The sequence below is a fragment of the Taurulus bubalis genome (genome assembly GCF_910589615.1).
Source record: "Taurulus bubalis genome assembly, chromosome: 5".
In the NCBI taxonomy this organism is placed as follows: Eukaryota; Metazoa; Chordata; class Actinopteri; order Perciformes; family Cottidae; genus Taurulus; species Taurulus bubalis.
In genome coordinates, this window is record NC_136593.1 from 13215843 (window position 1) to 13237930 (window position 22088).

Below are 22088 nucleotides of genomic sequence, written 5' to 3' on the forward strand. Positions count from 1 at the left end.
AGTAATATCGCTGATGAAGGAACAAATGTAAGGATGTTAGCATCAAGTAAGGGGTATTACAAGTGAGGCTAATATCAAAAGACACCACAGATACAATAACAGTTAATGACAGCGTACAACTATTTTCATGCAAGGAAGCAAGTATGACTAACGGTGAAGCATTTCCTTCAAAATAATGCAAGACTATACTGTTATAGTCATTACGTCCCAGAATTATAAAGAATAAATACTATCATAAGAATCAGAACTTAGATTTGATAGAAATAATCACCATCAGAATTGATCAAACTTAAATGATACACAAGGATGCATTTAACCCTAGGGCTTAGCCATATTTGAGCAATATCTACGATATATATATATATATATATATATATATATATATATATATATATATATATATATATATATATATATATATATATATATATATATATATATACACACACATATGTATATATATATATTAATAAAATATTTCAAAATATGGTATATGCATAATAAATAATATCTTAAATAATCAAATTGTTGTTCAATGCAATCAATTGCGTTCAACATGTATGCCACAACAGATAAAAGTTGATAATACATTATTCAAAAGCTACTAGATAACATCAACTTTTCAGTTATAGGCAGGAGAAGAAAAAAGACGAGACAACCAAAGTCTTTGTTTTGTGCACGTATGCACATAAGTTTAATTACCATGGGGAGCGGAGAGAGAAGGGAGGTTGACATAAGGGATGGAGTGGAGTATCGGAGAAACTGACGCAAAAGGGATGTGTCCCGTTCACACACGGCAGAGAACTTTACATTACATCACGCGCTACATTTAGTCACAAATGCTTCCCAGCCCTACATGGTAATGTCAGTAACGCTTCATTTGTGGTTGTTGATATAAAGCACTCTAGGAAAATCAACAAAGGTTCGTCAGCTGCACCCTAGACAAAGAAGAGGTCCAAACCTTGACAAGAGCTTGTTTAAACTACCTCAGCGGGGGATGAAACGTAAAATACTTAAAAACAAGAATTAGAAGGTCACACAACGGAAAAACAGTTTTAGGCAAAACAGAACAGAATTCACAGTTAATTGTTCCTTCTTGTAGTAAAACCCCCAACTCATTGACTAGGATGCAGCTATTTTTTCTACAAAGCAACAAAATAAATACTGTGAACAATTAAACAAAATCAAGCGGAGGAACCTATTTTTTCCCCTTCAATCTTGTTTAACTGTGAACATTTGGGAACGATGAATATGAGGAGTGATGGTTTAGAGTCTACAGGGCCCGAAGCTTCCTGTAGGCTTCTAAAACTAGTAACAGTGTCTGAGTTTTCTCTAGTGCTTTTACAGACAACCGAGCCGGATCATCTAAACAGTGCCATCCAGGGTCTTTGCCAATGTGCTTGAGTTAGCCTGTTTGAGGTGCAAGTCACCCTCCATTTCCTGCTTGCCACACCTGTAGAAAATAAGACACATGCAGTGTCACCGTTAACAGATAATCAGTCCCAAAATATTCCCTTCGTGGCTGTGCTTATGTGCACCAGTGTTAATTCCTCTTAATGTATGCAATGTCATTTATAAATCCCATAGAAGTATTTATCTGTGTGCTGAATAATTAACCGATAAAACTGTTCTATTTACATGATAAACAATCAGAAAAGAAAAAAAACATGCAAAACTGCAACTTCACCCCTTGATCATGGGCCACGATGAATGCTTGAAACAGTTACTGGCTCTTTTTTTTTTTTATGAACCTATACCAGCGTTATTAAGCAAAAGCTGAGCCTTTGGTTTATATTCCGAAAATGAATAGATTCTCCCAAGTTTCCCTGGAAAACATGCAGCACTTGGGAAATTAGCAGAGCACAAACAACATCTCCATTTTATGCTGATTGAAGTGTTTACATGAGGCATTTTAATTCTGATTACTTATGATGGTTATTAGCAGAATGAAAGATGCGTCAAAAACACAGCTTTAAGTACGGCGATGTTGGTCACAGCTTACCGAGAGACTGGTCCATTTCCTGTCCTTTCACTTGACTGCTGGTCCCACTCTGAGAGCAACTTCAATATATTCAATGCGGCCTGAAGAGTGAAGAACAAACAGTACAGGTTACTGCAGTGGCTAGGAAGAAGGATTACAAGAAATCCTTTACTCAATCTCAATAAGATCCTGTTTAAATAGGGCCTTTGCCCTACTCCCACCTCCCTTCCACCCACCCACACCCACACACTTTACAACGGTGGCGGGCCATGCGTTTTCGACCTAGGCCTTCAGTGCCGTGTGTCCACATCAGGTGCGGACTGAAAAAAAAAGTTTCCCAGGAGTTACTGTCAGACCGACCTGTATTGAACACGGCGAGCTGCCCACTACACGACGCGTTCATACAGACTGTCATGTGTGGACAGCAGACGCTCACTCTGCTATACGGAGCCGCTAATCTACCAGAGAAACAGAGGTGAAATGTGATTGAATGAGCGCTCTTAACAGATCCTTAACCAGCGGCCACGCAGCAGGCTGAAAGCTGCAGGCTGAAGGCAGTGCAACAGAGGAAGCTGTGCAATGAGAAAATAAGCTAATAGGGAAAAATAATTAAATTATAAAATAGCTATAACTTTTAATTATAAAAAAAAAAGAAAAAAAAGATTCTTCTGAACTTTGTGATTCTTTTTAGGCCAGCAGAGAAGGCTTAGCATGAGTCGTTTTCATTATGTATTATAAGATGCTTAAACATGCCATAATTCCCTCTCTAGTATCCATTTTATATTTTGAAAACATCTCCATCAAACAACTTTCTATATTCAGGTTTTTGCCAAAAAACACATTTTACCATCTTATATTTGAACATATCATGATGATAATATTATTGTTTTACCTTAGCTCTCAATAGTCATTTTTACAGAATAGAAATGGAACGCATCGTAATGCAACTCTGTTATTTCGGCCAGCAGGACTGTGCAGGCTAACAGCTAACATTAACCAGCTCTCCCTCGGCATCAATTATTTTTAGTAATCGAGTAATTTAAGTTTCTTGAGGAATTGATTCATCCCTAGTATGGTGTGTGTTGTCTTATATGCCAGTGCCAAAAATTCATTTCCATTTTTTTTTTTTATCTAATGGATAATAAAGTAATCTGCCAAAAACAGAAAGTGGATCATATGACACCGTGTAAAATACTCCTTCCTGCTTTGTTATCATTGGATGTTATGATAACCACCTACTGCAGCGTCAGCGGAGCACTTTCTCCAAAAGATTCATCCAGCTTCGCTGCCACAGGGACCGTTACAGGACAACATTCCTGCCCACGGCAATAAGACTTTACAATAAGTCACCTCTTGCCAGATCCTCTGTGGATTAATGCATCACGTTTATTTACACTTCATATACACTACACATACTTTGCATTTTTTGTGCAAATTAATTTCCTAAATTAATACACACTGTGCTGTACATATCTTTCATCCCAATTATTTTTATTTTGTATATATCTTCCATCCCTGTTTGTAAACTGCTACTTTGACAACAAATTTCCCCTTAGGGATTAATAAAGTATCTATCTATCTATCAATTTGGGCTGTAAAGTTGTCCCTTTTCTGATAGCTAATAGAGTTCACACACACAATGTTATTCCTTGCAGAGTATTAAACCGGAACAATACATTTTGTAGTTTTTTTTTTAAACTCACCATATCATGACAGGATTCTACATCTTTCCCGATCCCATGACTGATGAGCGGTGGTTGGAAGGAGCAGTTAATGAGTGATACAAACTCATTTTTATTGTTTTTGGGGAAATCTTTGTATTCCACCTGCAAGCAAATACAAAAAATGTCTAAATGAAATGCATGCACAAAAATGGCCTCATTGAATTCACCAAAGAACATGCTATCAGTTACCTGCAGGCTTTGCACCGATGCAAGAAAGCCGAGCTGTTCTGAAGGCCTGGTGAGGGGTCCGTGGGGAAGTTGGTTCAGATTATGTTTGTTCTTTAGGATAGTCTCAGCAGTCAGTGATGTCCCTGCGTAAAGCAGCTCATTGGCAATCATGGCAGTGATTGTGGCCTTGCCTGGGTTGGGTACAGCTCGACTGTAGTCCTTAGCCTGGCATGCGTGGAAGGCCCCGACTGCTTGAGCCACTTCAGGGACCATGGGCAGGATACCTGCAGGCAGCTGCTGGTGGCTCATGTAAGGTAGGCGGAAGTCCTCCTCCTTGGAACCTTCAAAGAAAGAACACAATTGTAAAAGGAGCATTAGCACAACAGAAATAATAACACACTATGACTACTGCCAAATATTTTATTCAGTAGATCTACGATCACTTACTCAATGCCGCCTCCTCTCCAGAGCCAGGCTCAAAAAAGGTCACTTTGCGCCCATCCCCAGGTTTTTTCACCGGGGCCTAAATATTACAAAACAGTTAGAGAAGGAATGAAAGTTTGTCACAGATATCAAATATTTCTTGTCTGTCATGTTTACTAGACATGCTTAACAAAAGGTGTCGCCGTACCTTTTCATCTGTTTTAAGTGCCGGTTTCGGAGGCTGAGGCTGAGGCACTTTATAGCCCAGGAGCTCCAGCATTTTCTCTGCTGCGTTCCTCTTGGCCACCTTCTTACTAGGTCCCATTCCTTCGGCGGTCTCGCCGCACACGGTCACCTGTGCCACGAAACATCCAGCGATCACAGAGGAAAGAACAGAATGGGTGAGAAACCAACAAGGAAGGGCAAAATAGAACATAAAGAGATGTTGCACTAGTCCTGTTAACGGCCTGCCTTCCTCGCTGTTGAATCACCTGCATGACGAACTCCCTGCGCCGAGGTAGACCTCTCTCTGTCACCATGCTGTACTCTGGTTCCTTCTCCTTCTTGGCCTGCTGGATCTGAGCCAGGCGGCTGATGGGATTCATTCCCTGGCCATATTCTGGGCTGGTCTGAAGCTGTTGGCGTGACAAATTAATCATTACTTAATGAAGAGTCTTTAGGTCTGTACTGATTATACTTATTGCAGCTCACTGGTTACAATACCTTAATGATGGATTTTGTTTTCTTTTTGATGCGTGGCAGTGTCTTTTCCACACTGGGTATATGGGGTAGTCTCCTCAACTCCCCCAGCACTGCAGCTGCTGCAAGCTTCTTGGCAATTTTTTTACTTTTTCCTTCGCCCTCTCCAGGGAACTCCCCAACTGTAACGCGCACTACAAAACTCTTCATATGGGGAGGGCCTTCTTCCTGTAAAACCTGGAAAGCAACAGGAACATTTGGGTCCTATTATTAAACTGGAAAATAAACTGGGCTAGAAAATGACATTTGTTCTACATATTGTATCACTGAACTTACGTATTGCTATAACCATTTATAAAAGGAAATGCATAAATCACCTCAAAATTGACAGGTAAGTTGCGTTTCAGTGCAATTTCAAACACTTGACTGATTTCTGATTTGTTGAGGTTCTCCTCCTCGGGCTCTCCATTCATCTGTCAAGAGGAGAACAACATTAAAGAAAGAAATGCCTGAATAAATTTGCACAATGGCTTTGTAGCACTATTTCATGCTGAATACGTGCTTCTTTTCTCACCACTGGCAACTGTTGCAATATTGGCTCCTTATGAAGAACTTTTAGGGCCTTGGCAGCAGCTTCATGTTTTGCCAACTGCCGCGTGCGTCCCTTCCCAATAAACTGCTGGCCTCCGATGGAAAGCTCCATATGGTATATCATTGGTCCCACAGGAGGAAATGGGTAATAGTACCTGGACATCATAAAAAAATTAAATATCTCAATATTACCTTTAAAAATCAAACTTCATAAAATAATCCATAATCAGAACCGAAATGGAAGAATGTCCTCTTTTCTAAAGAAACTCACTGTTGCATAGAGCGCTGGTAAGGTGCTGGGGCCCGGACGTTGTAATTGAAGTTTGGTGGTCTCATCCCCGGATATGGGTCGATGGGTTTATACATAGGCTTTTTACCAAGCTTCATACATAGTGCATTTAACTCCATGGTGTGTGTCATGCCATCTGCTGTAAGGCCAGCACAAAGAAAACCAACAAACCACAGACAGAAAACTACACATGAGAAAACTATTTCCTGCTAAGTGGTAACACACATTAGAAAGAGACTGCAACAGAGCCAGTGAGATGAGCCCACGCGGGTTCTTGCCTGTGTTGCGGGGCGTTCTCACGGTGGGTTTGGGAAGCGTCGTCTCCATGAGGGCGGATTCAGCGGCAGAATGCTGGGCTTTCTTGATGCTGGTCCCCTCTGCCTCCCAGTGCTGATCTCCCAGTGTAAGCCCAACTGAGAAAATCTGAGAGATACAAGACAGGAAAGACAATAGACCTTCACTACGACAAGAACTTGTGACACCACACAACAGCATTGTTCGTCTGTAAAAATGATTTTGAAAGTACCTTGGAGTGAGCTGGTCCTTGCTCACACAGCAGCTTATACTCCGGTTGAATCTTGTTGAAACGGGCTAACTCATTCACCAAACACATGGGGGTCTTCTCTTTAGGGTTTGCCATGTTAGATACTGTGACAAAGCAAAAATAAGATCCAAAATACTCACAACTAAGCAAACAGACATGATCATAAATACAAAAATAAAGGGCTGCTTCTAATCCCAAAATCTGAAAAATACACAAAGAGTTTTAAAAAGATGCACAGGGCTTCATGAACCTTTTAAAATAAGAAGCATACAATCCTAAATATTTGAAATACAATGACTAGGCATACAGAGAGCCCTTCACATGTTAGTGGCTTGACAAAAGCAAACAAATGCTTAAAACAAACCTGTGGTGGTATTGTAGGGAGTGGCTGAGCCTGCAGGGAGAGCCGAGCTCCTGATGGGCTGGCTGGCGCTCTCCGAGGGAAGGGTGCCTGAAGAACAGGGGATGCTGTAGCAAGGCTGTGGCTGCCCCAGCTGCAGTGGGGCAGAGGCAGCGGGCATGGGGCTAGCCGGACACTGAAACTGGAGCTGGGACATCTTTGTTGGTATAGCTTGGTATTGCTTAGGCTGAGGTCAAGCAGGGAGCTTTGTAGTGCAGCAATGGTGAATGCCAAAGTGGGAGGAACTGTAGACTGAGGAAGTCTGAATGAAAGTTCTGCCTGGAAAGTCAAGATATAATATATGTAAATAAGAACATTCTAAATGGGAAGAAAATATTCATGCTCTAATCATGTGGAAAAAAATGCACCGTCACAGATACTGTAGCCTCCAGTAAGTTGCCTTACAAACATAAACAACCACATTCACATCTATGGAGAATTTGGTTTCCAAATTACTGAACTTGCATTTGTCTGGATTGTGGGAGGGAATCAATGAAGACATTTTTGTTGCACCCTCAAATTTAAATGTATACATTGCAAGATATGTTTTGCACCTTTAACCATTCCGATTGTTAAGCTGAAAATATGAATTTTGTCATGTGCTAAAAATATGTTGCCTTCATCGTTTAACGTTACAATAATCCACTGACATGATTTTCTACATAGATGATAGTAAAAAGCACAATGCAGTGCTCTCATCATATGATAAAAAGGACAAGGAGCCGCCTGAATGAACATTCAAATAAATGTGTCTTTTGTGCTCTGGTTTCTGCTCTGTTGTCATTGGTCAACGTTACAGAATATGTCTATCCTTTTAGATGTATTTAACATATTCAGATATTTCATCTGTGGTTCATGTTATTTGTTCCACTGTGACATTTACAGATGACTTAATTTACAGCTAAAATAATGACAGCAGTGCAAGACAGGATGACAGCTAGCTGCCCTTTACACATGTGTATTGACTTAAATATGAACAACATACAGGTCTCATAACACTGTATATTCATGCATGTATCATAGGGATGAATCTGTGTGCAGGGTCCCAACACAGGACGATGCCCTGCAACATTAAAGAGTCTTCATTCTTCAGCCACAGCAAGAACAACCAACCAATGTAGTAATGCGACGTGTTGACCAGAGCTAACCCGTTCACCAACCACTGTGAGCCCCCGCTGTGTCCCCATCACGTTAAAGTACGTGTCCCTGGCTGTCAACACAAACTCTTTGTATGGATTGTGTGCACATCAAAAGGTTGGGAGGTGTCTGTCACAGTCTGGGTGTTGTGGGGCCTTCGGCTCCTTCGCTCACTGCGATGAAATTAAAATGCCAATTAACTGATTTAACACGTAGCTCGTGCGACGAAATATTCACAATGTAAATAAACGTACGTATTAGTTTAAAGTCACCTTCAACATGCCATTTTATTTCAAAGCTTAACCAGCAAGCTAGCTAGCTGTTACAATGTGGAGCTTCGTTTTTCTCACATCTTTGGGCTCGAATAGGCCACAATGTGTGTGAACATGTCTCTACAGCAGACTTGAGTGAGGAGGACACCAACAAGTTCTATATAAAAGCAGTTTTTACTTTTATTTAGGCCGACAGGAAGGTTTGTAGGCTTCCTCAGAGGACCACGTTAGCCCACTAGCTCACTGGGTGCAGGGGGTGGACATGATGGGACATCCTCCACACAACGTTAGCTACAACGGTGGCAGCAATGGTGTCTCCGGGAAGAAGCACTCACAACCGGTTAGCTGCAGCGCTTGACACTAACGCTACTTCATTCAAATGCTAGTAATATCTCACAGGGAGACCAGGAAGAGCCGGCGAAATGGCTCGCTAGCTAGCGTTAGCCCACCCCGACCCCCTCTTCGACAAGTCGCTGCCAAAAAATAAACCTCACCTCGTCGTTCCTTTTGTTGTTTAAAGTTACTCCATGTTACTACACGTCGGCTCACTAGCGTTTGCTTTCGCTAACGGTCAATTTGAAGAGTCAGTCTGTGTTGTTTATATATCAAAATGCGGGCGGTGAGGAGGTGGACATAGGGAGAGCAGGGCAAACACTAAAGAGAATGGCTCTATCTCGAGTCTCTCTTCGGGAAGTGACATCAACGGAGAGGAAGTGCTTCCAAAATAATGCAGGATTAACTGGTGAAGAGATATCACGGTTTTCATAGTGTCACAAGTGCAACTGGGCCAGCAGACAAGCACAAAACAGTATAAACAGGGTATTGAGAATTTTATTTTGATAGTTTCAATAAGCCAAAAACAACAACACTGGTTTTGCAGCACAATTAAACCTGTGGTGTAAAAAAAAGGAAAAGAAAATGCACACACAAATAACTATGAAGCTCATTATGATGGCTAATAAATATAAAATTGATCATGATTATTGACTATAAAATATTGCTTCTATTGCCTATCATCCTTTCTAAACTCCATAGCTTGAGGATAAGAGCAGTGGGTGAGCTGGCTATAGTGGTTCCTCCAACAGGTTACAGGTTGTATCCCTGACAGATGTTCAGAGAGTCTCTCAGCATCAGGTCACGCAGGCGCCACAGTGCGTCGGCCATAGTTGTGTGGGCTCCTTTGCTCTTCAGCCAGTGGGCTGGCAGCCGACTCTCCTGCTCTTTGGTCATGTGAGCATCACGCCTTTGAGCTGCGACGGAAACACAGGGTTTATCAAGTACTTATTCAACAAGCAAATTATGCGCATTCATGTGACAAGGATGTTTCTTCTTTTGTTGAAGCATACAAATCCAGAGGCACAAGAACTGGTTATGCTCAGTAAAGAAAGTATGCATTACTTTACAGATTTATCTTTAAACAAACCTGCTTCTATCATGTACTGTTCCTGATTTACATGTACACAGTAACTATATTTTCATTAATAGCAAAGATTTTAACATCAACATACTTGCCTTGACAGACGCTAATATGGTAACTTTAGCTTCTTAATAACTAAGACATTACAAGGTAGTTAGATCATTAAAACATTTATCATGTGGGGAATCTGTGGTATATAATGAAGTTTCAGTACCATCAACATTGCGTCCAAATGAAAGCTTCCACCCACCGACACACACACACACACACACACACGATGAAAAGAAGAATTAAGGCACACCACCTCTGAGCGTTTGGTCCCACTTGCTGATGTTGGTAGACTCTGAATTTAAGCCCTCGATGTACTTCAGGTAGGCCTCTGAGTGGAGCACCCTCTGGGTCTTTGGTGGTGGAGCCACAAACATGGGAGAGGTGGGCTGCAGGTGTGAGGGTGTGCCTTGTCCTGGATATGGTGGGGGAGCATGCGGGCCTGGGCTGAACATCCCAGGCTAAAGTCGAACAATGAAAAAGTTTTTTTTTTAAGCATAAATTCAATAGGATTCTGATTAAATATTCCACAATATGTGGAATATTAAATCCTAACAATAATATGCTGTATACAATACATGTGTGTTATACATAACCATCAACGAGGCTTTTGTTTTCTAATTTACATGTTTTTACTCCATCTTGTAACACCCATCAGTGAAAACGTAGCATGCCTGATTTTCATATTATTTCCATATTAAGTAGAAAAGTATGTGAACTCAGTAGACTTGTCAGGACTGGAGCTCACCTGTTGCATAAAGTTTCCTGGTGTAGGACTTCCTGCCATTCCATTCATACCAGTGCCCATCATACCTGTTAAATGACAACATTTAGTTCATATGTATTTAATAACCGATTCAAACTCATCCTGGGGTTGCTTTGTGTTAAGACCTACCACAATGTTTTACAATGACTTTTTGAATATCAGTTGAATATTAATAGCGTGGTTTGTTTTCACAGGCATAATATCTGTAAATGAGGATCCTGTATATTTTAGGTGTGACAAATGAATACACTTTGAGAGAGGTTGTTGGTGACCAGAGTGCTTCGACAGCTCTGTGAATAGACCCGGCAGTGCAGCCTGTGGACCAGGTAAACCCCTCCAGCAGGAGAGACACGACTGGATGTGACTGAGCAGGTGTGACTAGGATAGTGAACCTTACCCTGATGAGGCATGCCAGGGTACCCAGGCATACCTTGCTGGAGATGGTGATGAGGCAGGAGGGGCCCCCCTGCAGGGTAAGGTAGCATTGTGGCCACGCTCAACAAGCCCTCATGGGGACCTTGCATGGGCATGTAAGGTGGGCCGTAACCTCCCATCATGCCTTTGGGAAGAGGGCAAGGAGAGGACGACAACAACAACATATTCATGCATAAGTGACATGCAGCTGTAATAACATGCACTACTACTGCACACTATGTCCCCTTTTACACATGCACCGTAAGCTACACATGCTCTTGTAATGTTCTATGTTTGCTCAGGAGTGGTCAGACATCGACAAATGTGAAAGTACAACTGTAAAGGAAAAAGAAGCAGCAATATTGAAAGCTTGGTCTAAAGCTTGCAAGATATTACAATTGTCTTACTTAATTATGTTTTTTTTTTTAAACTACTATTTTTGACATGATTTAAATCAATCTTCTGGGTAGACTCTAAAAATTCAGAATGGTCATCTTCTGTCATATACTTCTTGTTTTTGTGTTCCAGCTGTGCTGACAAAAAAACAAACAATCTTTCTAATTCAGGGCAGCCATGCAATGTCATAGGAGACTTGACACTGACTTTTGCTGTATTAGAGACCAATGTATGGATAACAAAAACCACTGCCGATGTAACCAAACAACTGGAACCGATGAGGTTAAAGGTTCAGTGTGCGTAAAGAACAGAAAACACAAACGGGTCTGAGAATGTTAGCAAGGCAAAACAAGCATTAAAGTTAAATGAAATGTTGAAAAGTTATTCATGGTTAAAAATAAATCATGCAGTCAATGTCATGCATTTTTTTTTTATATGAAACTAGTAATAGTAAGAAACATAAAACAATGTGAAACAGCAGCAAAAGAAAACCGCTGCTTTAAGAATGTAGTTTTGAGATAAATAAGAGGATTACGTTTTTTTACAGTCCATCCTCATTTCCCTGCTGCCTTGTTGTCAAACACTCATGCTGCCTCTGAGAGGGGTTACCTGACACAGGTGTCATGGTCTGGTTTATCATTCCCATAGTGCTAGGCGAAGGCACCACCCCCATCAGTGACCCTACGGGGGTACCTGCTCTTGGGGACGCTTGCTTCTGAGGTGGTCTGTCACGCTCTTGTTGATCCACTATTTTGGCTGCACGTTCTGAAACAAACAAATAATTGCTGTCTTGACTTCAGTTCACATCAGCACACTTTCACAGCCACAAATTGCTTCTACACACCTTCATATTCAGCTTTCTTGGTAGTCTCGAGGTTCCTCCACTCAGTGCCCACAAGCCGACTCAGCTCCCCAAAGGAGAAGTCTGGGTTTCGAGCTTTGATAACAGCTCGCATTTCACTGCTGAACAAGATATAGCCACTCATGTTGATCTTCCTCTTGGCCCCTTCCTTCTTTGATAAGCCCTTTACCTTTGGAGTGGACTTCATAGAAAGAAAGAAAGATGCAAGTTAAAAAACAAACAGTTTGCCTTAATTTGAATATTAGAACATGGGGTTTGAAGCCAAGATTTGTGCTGCTTGGGTTAAAGTTGCTGGAGGTCTATAGGTACCTGAGGAGTGTATTGCATGGTATCCGTATCGCTCGCAAGAGGAGTTTGCATCTGAGGCATAGATGGCGTCTGTGGAGCCTCGTCGTCATCGTCCATATCTTCCATATCATCATCCTCTACATCTGCCAGTTTAACCTCAAGCTCATTGATCTTCTTGTCCAAAAGGGGTGATGCTTCCTTCTGTGGCACAATCACTTTCCTACACAGGATTACCAGCACAAGAGAAAACAAACACAATGTCAGACTGGGCAAGAAACTGCTTTGAATCAGAAACAGTGCTCTGCTTGACTGACCAACCTGAAATAGTAGATCTCATCCTCCACTACTTTGGAAGAGTATGAGAAGCGTTTCAGACCCTTGAACTTTTTCATCTGCTTTTCTGTGTCAATATAGCGACTCTCGCACAGCAGGATATCCTCTTCTGAAATCTCGGTAGGTCTGCATGATAGGTAGTCCTTAAAGGAGGACACCATGCATTTTCCTGGAGAGCAGAGAGCCAGTGTAAAACATGTTAGTTATAAAAGCACAAAGCATCATGCATTTAAAAACAAAACATTTGCCGTAAAAAAAGGCAGATGATGAATAACAGCTATTAGATAATATTCGTAAACGCTTTCTGGTGGAGCATAGTGTAATGTCGGTTGGTGACTAGCAGCAGTCGGACAGATATGAGTGATATCAATGTTCTTCAACTCACTGCCAGATATCTTAAGTAGTTTCCCACAATGTTGAACTATTCCCTTAAGTGCATTAACTGTGATGTGTGAACATAAGTTATCAAAGCAGAACCTGTGACGCAGGTGATGGGCAAGGTCTCCTCCAGCTGGCTCAGAAACACTTCTCTCTTGTAGAACATCTTCGTGGGCTCGTGCTCCGTTTCCTCAGGGTGAATAAAGATGGGCCCAAAGAAGAAAGTAGTTCCATTCTGCACCCATAGCTTCTCGATCCTGCAGCCCAGTGAAGAGAGCGATGTTACCAATAGTTAATAACTCAATAATAACTATGGAAATAAGGAGGCCCTCTTACACTAGAGAGGAAAACAAAACAAAAAACTTTCACCCACCTGGCAACCCGGGGCTTTGACAGACCATGTGACTGGATGTAAACGCAGTCTCCCACTTTATACCACACATTGTTGTGGGGTAACTGTTCATAGTGCTGACAGCCGGGATCGGCTCCACTCATCTCAATGGGGACATCCTCTCTCTCCTAAACGAATAAATATAGACACACAGAGGATTCACAGGTTTATATTGTCACAAATAAACTTTTATACTTTGAAATAACTACTCCTCTGTTACCATGCCCATTGTCAAGACATGCCTGCTACCACTCTGATATAATGATTCCCCTGTAGACAGCCAGCTGACAGTGTTCATGCTTGCCAACAATATACTGTTGATTTTATGTTATTTTTTCATTTAGACCTAGACGCCAGCCATATCTTTAACACTGGAGGACTAGAGGACTTGTGTCGTTATCCTGGAGGTCTTTTGGGATTAGGCCAAAGGTAGCTCAATACTGAAGTCTGTTATCTGTACCTGTAATTTGATTCTACAATAACCCAGGGCTCATACACAATCATAAGGAGCTCAGAGGAATATAAGGCCTTATTTTGTGCAATCTGTTTTATCTTTGGGTGGGATTTTTTTTTCCTCCAAAAACTATACAACAAATTATATGTTTTGTCATAAGTCTAGAAAATACAATGTCTCCTCACCTTGTCAATAAAGCCTCCGCTGCCTGTATATGCAATTGTCTGTTTGTCAGGCTTGGCAAACATGGAAGCAACACGGACAACAGGCAACGGCACCTCCCGGGAGACAAGTTTCACAGAGCTCACAGGCACGGCCCATATTTTGATCTTCTTGAATGACTTGTTCCTGCCGGCGTAGCGGGATTCACAGATGTAGACATCCTCTGCTCTGTAGCCCTCGGGTTGCATTTTGAAATAATCCTACAGATACAAAAAAAAAAAACACCGGTAAGTTGAACAGATACTTGAGTCAAAACAAAAACGATTCAGGTTCTGTAGAAGGTCTTACCTTCACAAACATGACCAAACATTTGCCCAGAACTTTACTGATGGACACTTTGTTATAGTAGTCGCTCTTGAAGACCTCCTTTTCCAGAAACTTGCGTGTTGTCAAGTGGAAGGTCTCACTTGGCCTGTAAAACCAGCAGCCATGGATCCACTTCCCACCTTCACGCACAATCCATGAACAAATAAGCAAGTTAAAATTTGCAGAAAGGTCAGTATTCATTAAGAAAACGTTTTCTTCTTCTTATAAATCTGTCATAAAGGGCACAAAAGGAGCTGTTTATGACTGCATGTTTATGATAGTTAGCATAATGATAGCCGACTTTTGTCGGATAGATCTATTGTAACTGATAGATCTATTACCTGCTTCATCCTCCCACAGGCGTTCAATACAGACAATGTGTGGTTTCAGGTTCGGTTCTGATGGCTCCACATACACAAAGTCCCCCACATGATAGGTGACGTTCTCAAAGCTGCAGACCTGAATGTACACGCGTTCCGACTCAGACTCTGACTGCCATGACTCTCCTGGCAGGTCCTCGGCTTTCTCCCCATCTTTAGATAAGAAATACAATAATGATTTCAAATTAATACCACATAAACAATTCAATACATTCGTAATACCTGTTTAATAAGTCGCATGTGTTCATACACACTCACAAACCTTTGTTTTCCTTCTCCTCTTCCTCAGTCTTTAGCCTGTCTTCCTCAATCTCTTTGGGGATTTTCTCCCTCTTTTCCTGATCCACATCGCTGTGCAGATGTTTTGACGTGTAGTTGAGTGAAGTTGACTGCAGAATCTCACCATTCTTGCATAGCTCATCTCTGATCTTAATGAAAAACTGTTGTAGCTCCACTGCATCCTCAAATATCTCAGAGTCAGTCCTGCAAATGCAAAAAAGGACAATTTATAAGAACTTTTGAACACAGTTAAGCTGTTTAATAGAGAATATTACACAGTTTTAGCTCGAGTATATTGGGAAAGAATTAAATGCGTGTTTAATCCTGAACAGTTAACATTGACTTTCATAGTCAGAATAAAATCTTGGAAAAGATGTTAAATGTTGACTTCTAAATTTGGACTAGATCTACCAACAGGACGTCAAAGACGTAACATATTATCTAAATTATAGTAATTATGTAAACAGTAAAACTAAAGAAAATCTGAAGTACTCTTAAGGTTATTAGTAAGCATATTACACTGTACAGACATTGCAAAAATAATATATATAAAAATATATACAGGTGGGGCAGTCAGTGGATGGCGCATGCTTATCGTTAAACTGTATTCATCTAAAACTTTGTAATAAGGATTGTAATCATTCTGACCATACGGTTTTACAGGAATCTTACAAAAGGACTATTTTAGTTCAATTGTAAAAAAAAAAAAAAAAAACATTGAAAAAAGGAGATTTAAAATTAAAAAAAAAGTTAATATACCTGTGTAGCCTCCTTGCTTTTTCCAACACTTCAAACATGTGTTCCTGGAAGACATCCAGCCTTCTGTAGTGGCCACGGTCCACATTTATCCTGATGACATCAAAGTTTTGCGGTGTTTTTTCAGGGGCGGCTGGATCCACAGCAGGGATCTCAGCCAAAGAGTCGCTGTAGCATCGGCCCTCTTCGTCCTGGTGGCCCAGCACGGAAACAAACAGGTTCCTGATCACCTCTCGCACCAGATGTCCCACATTAGGAGCTCCGGAGTCTTCGCCTCCCTCTTGCTGCTTGCGTGTCTCCAGCAGCACCCGGTGCAACACTAGAGCATCCCGATAGATGAGAGACTCTGGCTCATTGTAAATGCAGGCATTGTTGAACATGAGAGAGAAATCCTCCACCAGGGCTTCAACGTCTTGGTAACGACCGCCCGCCATGTGGCTTCGGAGGCGCTCCATATCGATGGGTCTCTTGATAGTGGCATAGTAGTCGGGCAACTCGGCACGAGATGGCAGACGAAGAAAGATTGTGCTAAGACGCCGACCTCGACGGTCAGTGAAGTTTCGCACCGCATCGTAGAGCTCATTTAACCGCTGCTGAATAGGAGTGATGTATTTGGACTTCTTTGGAGAAACACCACTCTTTCCTAGACACAAAAATACATGATTTTATTTATGATTAGACAGAATTGTAAAACCGAAATTAAATCCAAGAACAGCTGCACCGACAGCAACCGTGAGAGCACCGTGAGAGTATATTTATATATTTATATTATATTTATATTTATATTTATATTTATATTTATGCTGATTTTCGTCTATACTATATTTGTAATCTTTTATTTATTGTTTGAGTTGTGTTTGGCGCATGTACATGTCAATGACATATTTTTGTAGCCCTGATTTTTCTGGGTTTTTATTTCTTTAGGTCTTATATTTCTGTGTTATTTAGATTATTATTTAAAGTCCCCCAATAGGGGGACCCTCGGGCTGATGGGGTTAAGACCGAAATGCGTGACAGTCACGCTCAATACGTGACACTTGAGAGCCCTGTACAGACCTCTGTTCGACCTAATAGTTAGGCCATTATTTTCACAGTTGTCATTGTGCCAAGTGGATGACAAATTGTGATAGAAGTTTGTGTACTATAATAGATTAGCAAGCACTTAGTTGTTTCAAGCTTCAGCAAGTTTGTGTATCTGATTTTCAATAGGCTGGAAAAATAATAATATGATCAAACTTACTTAGTTTCAGTTTGGGAGATCCCAACTCTTCTTCTTCAGACAAAGTACCCATCTCCTTACGCTTGTCCTTCAGTATCTTCTCCAGAATATCAGCATCATTATACACCTACATTGATGACCCCCCAACCCCCAAATTGTTAGTATCAGAAAAATGTAAAATATGCAAAAATAGCAAAGATTAACATTGCATATTTTAAACTATATGCACTGTCTACCTGAGATCCCTCTTCATTGTAATGCCGGGCGTTTCGGAACATCAACTTCATTTCTTCCATCAAAGCATCCTCTGTCGCGTAGCGTTCAATGCGGATGTTGTGCTCAATGGTCTTCAGGTCCATCGGTTCGAGGATGACTTTATAGTAGTCGGGGTAGTCCTTCTTGGATGGTTTGACCATAAACAGATCACAAAGACGGCGATTGGTGCCCGACTCCCTAGAGTCAATCACTGCGGCGTACAAGGTCTTCATCCTGTTCTTTTTGACATTTTTCTTGTGGCTTCAAAAAAATCAAGGTAGAATATGAATGAGATTGGCTGGCAACACAAATGCCACAAAAACAAGGCTTCAGGTGTGCTATATTTTGAGAAATAGCAATGGATATACAAGTCATTTAAAATCAGAAGGAAGAGAGAAAAACCGTCATACCTTTTCCTCTTGATGCTCCCTGTATCAGATGACAGAATGCTGTCTCCATCCTCATCGTCCCTCCTCACAAGTTCCCTCTTTTTTGCCTATAACAACAGATAGGTGGATCCTTCATTATTTGTTTCAATTTACGGCTAATTTATTTCATTCTTGGCCTGAAAACAGCAAGAGTCCTTACCTGCAAGATCTGCTGAAGTCTAAAGGCCCGTTTGTAAATGCTCGAGTTAGGCATGTTGTAACGCTTTGCATTCTCAAACATCAGAGTGAGGTCAGCATCCATCTGCTCCACATTTTCATACTCGCAGTTCTTCATTTTTGCCCTTAAAAATAAACAAACGTGTTGAAGATTCGCTGGCAAAAGTTACATTTAACAAACCACATGGTTCAATTAAAAATGTCAACAAATAAAACCCATCAATACTTTTTAACAATCTGTCATTCTGCCTTTCAACATGATATCTACGAGGCCATCTTTCCTTACCGGATCTGTTGCAGAGCGACGGGTTGTTTGATCTGCTGGTAGTAGTCAGGATATTCCTTGCGAGAGGGCAGGTGCTGAAAAGGTTCAGAGAAGACCTGGCCCTGGTTGTTCCTGGCACCCCTCACAGCTTCAAAGAGCTGGAAGATCGGGTTGCTCATCTCCATGCTAGAACTCTGACTCTCTGCCTCGGACTCTCCCTCGTCGTAGCAGACAGAGCCTGTAAACATTTACATGGTGAACTCTTATTTTTCCCAACACAAACACAAGGTAGATTTATCTGCCGCTTGAAGCGCTTTTAATTACCAGAGAGCACAGGGTCGTCCTCACTCTCTGAACCATAGTGGAGAGCTACACTGACGCCAGAAAGTTGATCCCCCTGGCCAGATCTGCGATTTCTGAAAAAGTATAGTACATAAATAAGACATACCCATGTAGATTTTGTTTTCTTTCTGAGAAAGATGTGTTGATTTGTGTGTCTGATTGTCATAAAATACCTGATGCGAAGACTAGATTTAGTAGGTTCAGCGTGTTCAAGTTCAGTCTTTCGCTGGATGAAGACTTTCTTTATGGTGTTAGCATCCTATACAATAAAAAAAAGAAGAGAACAATAGTTCATATTTGGGATGTTATATCTTGTCAAAAAAGAAAATCAAGAAAAAGAGTTTACCTTAAAAACCTGAGATCCTGGTTCATTGTACGTTTTGGCATTTTTGGTCATCAGGTCAATGTCCTTGGCCATCGCATTGACACTTTTATAGTATCCAATCTATGCAAATAATATAAATTAGTGCCGGCTGTAAAAACAAATCCCAATCAATTCTGAAGTCTTCGATTTTTAAACTGAATGATGCATGACAAAGCAATCAGTCACTACCTGAATTCTTTGAGCGATCGTTCTCAGATCTATTGGCTCCTTTATAACGGCATAGTAGTCTGGGTAATGCTAGGAAAGACAAACATGTCTGTAAATGTCAAGAATGAACAATTTTAGGGCATAAATCGAAGGCTAAAGACTCTTCAAAGACATACCACTTTGGAAGGCACTTTCTGGAACAGTTCACTGATCAGACGCCCTGCGGGATCAGCGTGTGACACTAAAGCCTCCAAGAGTTGCTCAAACAATTCTTTCAAATTGCCAGTTGAGGTCTAAAAGATAGATTTGCATAAATTGGTTCTTTGGAAGCAATTATGTTTTACTTCAAACATTAATTTCCAAGATAAACATTAATCTAATAAATCCAACAACAAAAAATGGTGTTGTTACACACTTCAGTTAAACTAATAGGAAATGGTCATACAAGCAGGCAACTCAACAACACATTTAAAGAGAAAAATAACTGACCTCATCTTCAGTTGACATTCCTGGATTATCCATCATATCATCTTCATCATCTTCATCTCCGTCCCCAGGTTGCACAAACTCATTCCTTGTTTGCAAATATACCTCCCAAAGCTTGCATGCAGCTTGATACTCCCCAGCATCACTCTGAGTTGTAGAACAGGAAAGGAATTACGTCAATTAATAATTATTCTATTACACCAGGGATTCCCAAAGTGTGGTGGGGGAGCTGCCTCTAGGGGGTGCGCGAGAGGAAAAATGTAATGGTGGTCTAATGGTGTAATAATTCATATTAAATATAATTTAAAAAAAAAATAAGTAGGATTTTTTTATTATAAAAATTCCCTTTGTAAGATTTACATTTAATTACAATTAAAAACGTACAATTTAATAAATAGATGCACTTCCGGTTTGGCCGCCAGACTGTCTTTTACTACACACTAGCTAGCCTAGCTTGTGCGCCTAACGTCATTTCATTCATTCAGCAACATCCATGAAAATATGTTAAACTGGCTGAAATCGGGGAAGCTGTCAGGTGGGACATCCGAAGCTATCAGTAATAAAAGAGGAGAGGGACAGAGAGAGAGGGAGGAACCGGAGGCGAGAGACCGGGAGAAGAAATCGACCGGGAGACGGAGAAAGAGGAGACGGAGCCGGAGCACAGAGGCCCATCGCGGAGTCAAGGTGAAAAAAGAGGAAACGAGAGTGAGCATCAGACTAGGAAAAAAAAGAGGAAATATGATGACAATTATCTGGGTCTGGGCTTCACTTGGATTGGCAATGCAGATTGCCCGAAGCCACAGTGCGTGTTGTGCAGTGAGGTTCTGGCTAACAGCTGTCTGAAGCCTCTTATTAGCCTCCACCTGAACACCAAGCATGCCAGTGCAAGTCAGAAGCCCCTTACATTTTTTAGATCAAAATTGGAAGACTTGCAAAACAGCCAAAAACAATTGCAGTCTCATTCATGTGTTGGGTCTACACCAGGGATTCCCAAAGTGTGGTGCACACACCCCTGGAGCCTCCTTTTTTTATTTATATCTGTTTCTGAGCCTATGTGCCACTCTTTGTTCTTCACGTGGCTTACTGTGTTTAAGTAAATAAATGTGAAATGCAATCTGCCTCTGAGCCTGTGCGTGTGTCCTCGCCATCCTTATTGCTCTTTAAAAGGGACACCTTGTGTAACTGAAATTTATACAGCGGACTAAATCTTGTAACAAACGCCACGCGCGAGCAAACAGTTCTCGCATTGGTCCGATTTTATGCGGCTATAAATAGGCTCTGTTGCGGGTTTTTTTTTAAGGTGTGGGAGATTGGGGGTGCATGAACCCGGTCGGGATGTAGAAGGGGGTGCGTGGCCTAAAAAGTTTGGGAACCGCTGTATTACACTATATGACAGTGACAGACATACTTAACAGTACTTACCTTGTAGAATGATTTGGCATTGTTGAACATAAGCTGGAAATCTGCAGTAAGCTGCTCCACATCATTATAATCTTCTGACTTCAGTTTATACTGAATTTTTGTCATATCAATTGGCTGGGACACGGTTTCATAATAATCAGGCTGATTCCTGAAAAAGAAAAAGAGAGATCAGGCTTCACTGTAATCACCCAACAGTCAGACTGTCACATTTCATAAAGTACAGTGCAGGGCTCTCAAGTGTCACGCATTGAGCGTGACTGTCATGCATTTCGGTTTTAAGTCACGCCCTCCCGCCACACATCGTATTTCTCACGCTGAAAAAAAACTCTAGGCTATTTAATGTGCCGCAGCGCGCAAACATGACCTGGTCGCGCTGCCCTCACCATGGAGGAATCAAGCACGTCTCCCCGAATCCCCTGGAGTTCTGCCGCGAGGTGCCACTCATCAGCCAATCAAAAAAAAGAAATGGGCTACACGAATATCCAATCAGAAAAACGTAACTGTTGTATCTGGGTGAAATGTAATTCTTGGACAGGCCCACACACATAAATTAGAAAAACAAAATGAAGCTCTACGCTGGCCTTTATGTTACTATACCTTCTCTTTGGTACCCTTTGGAAAACGTCACTAAGTTGCCTCCCGTGGTCATCCTTGTGGTCCCTGACAGCGTTGAACAGCTCGTGGCATACAGCAATCTAAAGGGAACGAGTCGTGAAAATCAAAACGTTTGCTAATTCACACATTAAATAAGATGCGACATCATTTTGAAGCGGCAATTGTAGTAATAGTATAAAACCAAGTGAATTTACTGTATCTACAGGAGCAACATTTGAGGTTCTTCTTCTTTTTCTGCCACTTCCCGGTGTGGAGGAGGCATCATCCAGGTCCCCGCCTCCACTGACACTGCTGGAGGGAGAAGTGGCCCGTCTCCTCTTGGAGCTCGCGGACATCGCTGGCTTGTTAAACAACAGACTAGCCCGCTAACTGAAAACAGAGAGCACAGTTGTTGTGGATTTTAGTCCAATTTGACACGCGGTTAATTGT

At 41.3% G+C, this 22088-nt stretch overlaps 2 protein-coding genes across 2 annotated transcripts; both read right to left on the minus strand.

Annotated features, from left to right (window-relative positions):
- Window positions 1–713: 713 nt before the first annotated feature.
- Window positions 714–8838, minus strand: stau1 (staufen double-stranded RNA binding protein 1). The gene is made up of 15 exons (XM_079218109.1): window positions 8723–8838; window positions 6784–7098; window positions 6402–6523; window positions 6142–6298; window positions 5858–6014; window positions 5570–5741; window positions 5373–5468; window positions 5020–5232; window positions 4788–4931; window positions 4505–4651; window positions 4321–4396; window positions 3895–4214; window positions 3685–3807; window positions 2003–2082; window positions 714–1453 (listed from the first exon to the last, which is right to left on the minus strand). The coding sequence occupies exons 2-15, from the start codon at window positions 6974–6976 to the stop codon at window positions 1366–1368; spliced, it is 2088 nt and encodes a 695-aa protein (XP_079074235.1). The 5' UTR covers window positions 6977–7098; window positions 8723–8838; the 3' UTR covers window positions 714–1365.
- A 203-nt stretch (window positions 8839–9041) lies between these two features.
- pbrm1l (polybromo 1, like) lies at window positions 9042–21994 on the minus strand (the record flags this gene model as incomplete). The annotated part of the gene is made up of 29 exons (XM_079217708.1): window positions 9042–9478; window positions 9950–10154; window positions 10442–10506; window positions 10857–11018; window positions 11879–12034; window positions 12114–12312; window positions 12441–12639; window positions 12738–12921; window positions 13230–13387; window positions 13504–13649; window positions 14161–14397; window positions 14486–14643; window positions 14845–15036; window positions 15146–15366; window positions 15922–16561; window positions 17159–17264; window positions 17374–17653; window positions 17803–17888; window positions 17981–18122; window positions 18284–18500; window positions 18587–18678; window positions 18778–18863; window positions 18951–19049; window positions 19158–19226; window positions 19313–19429; window positions 19626–19769; window positions 21045–21192; window positions 21642–21739; window positions 21854–21994. The coding sequence occupies 29 exons, from the start codon at window positions 21992–21994 to the stop codon at window positions 9315–9317; spliced, it is 4911 nt and encodes a 1636-aa protein (XP_079073834.1). The 3' UTR covers window positions 9042–9314.
- Window positions 21995–22088: the final 94 nt, after the last annotated feature.